General features: G+C 42.0%; 1 protein-coding gene across 1 annotated transcript; it reads right to left on the reverse strand.

The window, feature by feature from the left end:
* Positions 1-644: 644 nt before the first annotated feature.
* On the reverse strand, positions 645-2,654 carry LOC139452665 (uncharacterized). The gene has a single exon (XM_071234204.1). It carries the CDS (start codon positions 2,652-2,654, stop codon positions 645-647), a length of 2,010 nt encoding a protein of 669 aa, XP_071090305.1.

Raw genomic sequence — 2,654 nt, forward strand, 5'->3', positions numbered from 1 at the left:
CAATTGTCGGTCAGTACATGACAGTTCGGTCACAAAACAGGTCAGTCCTTGATATATCCCCTGATGTGTGGAGGATGTCCCTCCACATTAACACAGTTCCTGACCACTAGATTACTGGAGAATCAAAGCACCACTTTGTCTAACACGGTCGTCAATCAGCCGGAGGCAATTTGTCAGCCAGTAACTGTCTCATCTTGACCATTAGATCACCTGGACAGGAAAACTCTCCAGTATAGCCGGCGGCAACATACAGCCTCTGCCCACACTGAATAGTGTTACATTCGCCCTTTCCACATGAAGACATTTTCCACGTAAAATTTCTTACAACAATCATATAACACACTAGTACCATTTGTATATGTACAATTCAACAACAACCGTTGTCCATTACCTTTACAAGAAATTAATACGCATACATAAAATGTAATCACAAAAACATCTTTGCACACCCGGATCTTGGGTGCAAGGACAGCGACGTGTTCGATCGTCTGCCATGCGTTGTGTATATATTTGTTTTGTTTTTCCAAAGTCAACTTAAAAAGTTCTGTAATACGGTCTTCAGACCGACCGCAGAGATGACACCTCGTTGGGATGTCACTGCTTCTCCGGTTTACTTCCGTCGTGCTTCCGTCAACTAATGGGAGTTAGTTGACCTCACGATGTCCGATGGTAGCCGTATCCAGCGTCGGGTAGATGCTCCGTATGGCGGGAGTTGGTTCCACCTCTGCTGGATCGTGGTCCCTTCGTCTTAAGAGTGGCGCAGAGGGTAGTGTTCCTCTGTAGGCGTGAACTGCGCTTCCAGTGTCAACTGGCGCCATCTCAAAGCTGGTTGCAGCACAGACATTCCTCCTACTCTTTCCTCGTTTAGCTAGCCAGGGTCTAATATATCTTACATATAGAAACATCCCTACCAGTATCCCCACTATAATTAAAGCTACTCCTAAGACATACTTCCAACCCGGGGTTTCATCATCTGGTATCATTGTCTGTAAATCATTCAGCTGATCAATCAGATGATTCATAGGAATATTCTTAATACCCTTGAGTTTATCTGGTAACCTGGTCAAGTTCAATTTTATGGCAGTTTTCATAAATGGTTTCCATAGTAACATGTTTGAGACATTGGGTGTATGGACTGACTGTATGAGATTATCTTCAAACTCATACTGACTTTCATTATGGTAATAAGGGAGTAAGGTTAAATGGTCGTTAGATGCCGAACATGAGGCATTCAACTTAATTATTCCCAGCGGTGGCAAAACCGCTACAGTGTAAGAAAACAAGTTATTATTATTACACACTACTACTAGGTCTAACCTCTTAGTTGTTGTCAACACCCAACGTCCTGCCGTCAGATATTCTGCCATAGGCAATATAGCATTAGGCCTGACTTCTGTGTGACATGTCTGTCGGACTTTCGTCTCATCTTTCATAAATAGGGAGATGACACATAGGTGGCTGAGATTGATGGGGTAGATTGGGCTTTGGATATGGCAATAGCCCGTAAGTGGTTTTGTACATGTCTGTACTTCTGAGGGTTTCAGCAATGCGTACTTTGTGCGTTGTGCATTGACTGCAATCACCTCTGTTTCCAACCGATACTCTGCCACCATATTATTGATTCCGTTTGGTTTCGTGCTTATGCCATTCATTATTAGCGGTACCGGCAAATTATGAGCCTGGTAAATTCCGAATTGACCATTAACATCCAAAAGCGGAATGGATGTGATTACCAATATCTTATCATCGAACAGTACTGTGGTACACAGCAAGGTCTTATAGAAACCCCATAAATTACCTACTGGATCGTTCGCTAACCGGAATTTAGAAGGTAGGTGAGCTTTGATGTCATTCAGTAGAGCCAGTAACTGACTTGGCGTTATGGTGCTTGGTGACAAGTGCCCCAAAGCCAACATATTAATTTGTAGTTGGAGGTGTTCCAAATAGGCCAAAAATGTTTGCACCATACTTCGAATATTTTCAATCGCCAATTCTATTTGTAAATAGGTCTTCGTGGCCCATTCTAACCTAGCTATTTGATTGCTCAATGTCCCTGAGACATTAGCGATCTCCTGTTCGATTATACCTAGATCGTTAACGACTTCATTAATGGCGTTGCGATTCTCTGAGACTTGCATCCTTGTTGTATTAAGGATGGAGAGCCCTTCATGTATAACATGCGCAATTCCTGCCTGATTTTCCGCAAGCCTACGAATATTTGTCTTTATAGTACTTAGGTCAGCTTCAGACACAGTGCCAAACAGAAAACTCAAAGCACTTCCAACAAATGGCAATAGTGACCGCTTGGGTCTAGTACGTAACCTGCTATATTCGGAGAAATTGTCTACTAGGTCATTCAAGGTTGCATTCAGCCTTATGATTTCCTCATCTAACTTAGTATACATGCTTAAGATCCCTGTTGATTGATTAGAGTGGTAGCGGCTCAACAGCTGCCTAATCATCATTGCAACTTGGTTAATGTTATACCTACATTTCCCAATAAACTGATCATATGGCTTTAAGTCAATAACAAATGTTACTAACCACTTTGACCTTGTTGTAGTTATATCGTTTAATTTTTGAAATATAATGTTTTCATACATAATTGTACCCTGAGCTAACCCCAACAGGAAGAGTAGACCAAGAGGACTCAT

This window comes from Haliotis cracherodii, unplaced genomic scaffold, assembly GCF_022045235.1.
Source record: "Haliotis cracherodii isolate W230 unplaced genomic scaffold, xgHalCrac1.p SCAF_9, whole genome shotgun sequence".
In the NCBI taxonomy this organism is placed as follows: Eukaryota; Metazoa; Mollusca; class Gastropoda; order Lepetellida; family Haliotidae; genus Haliotis; species Haliotis cracherodii.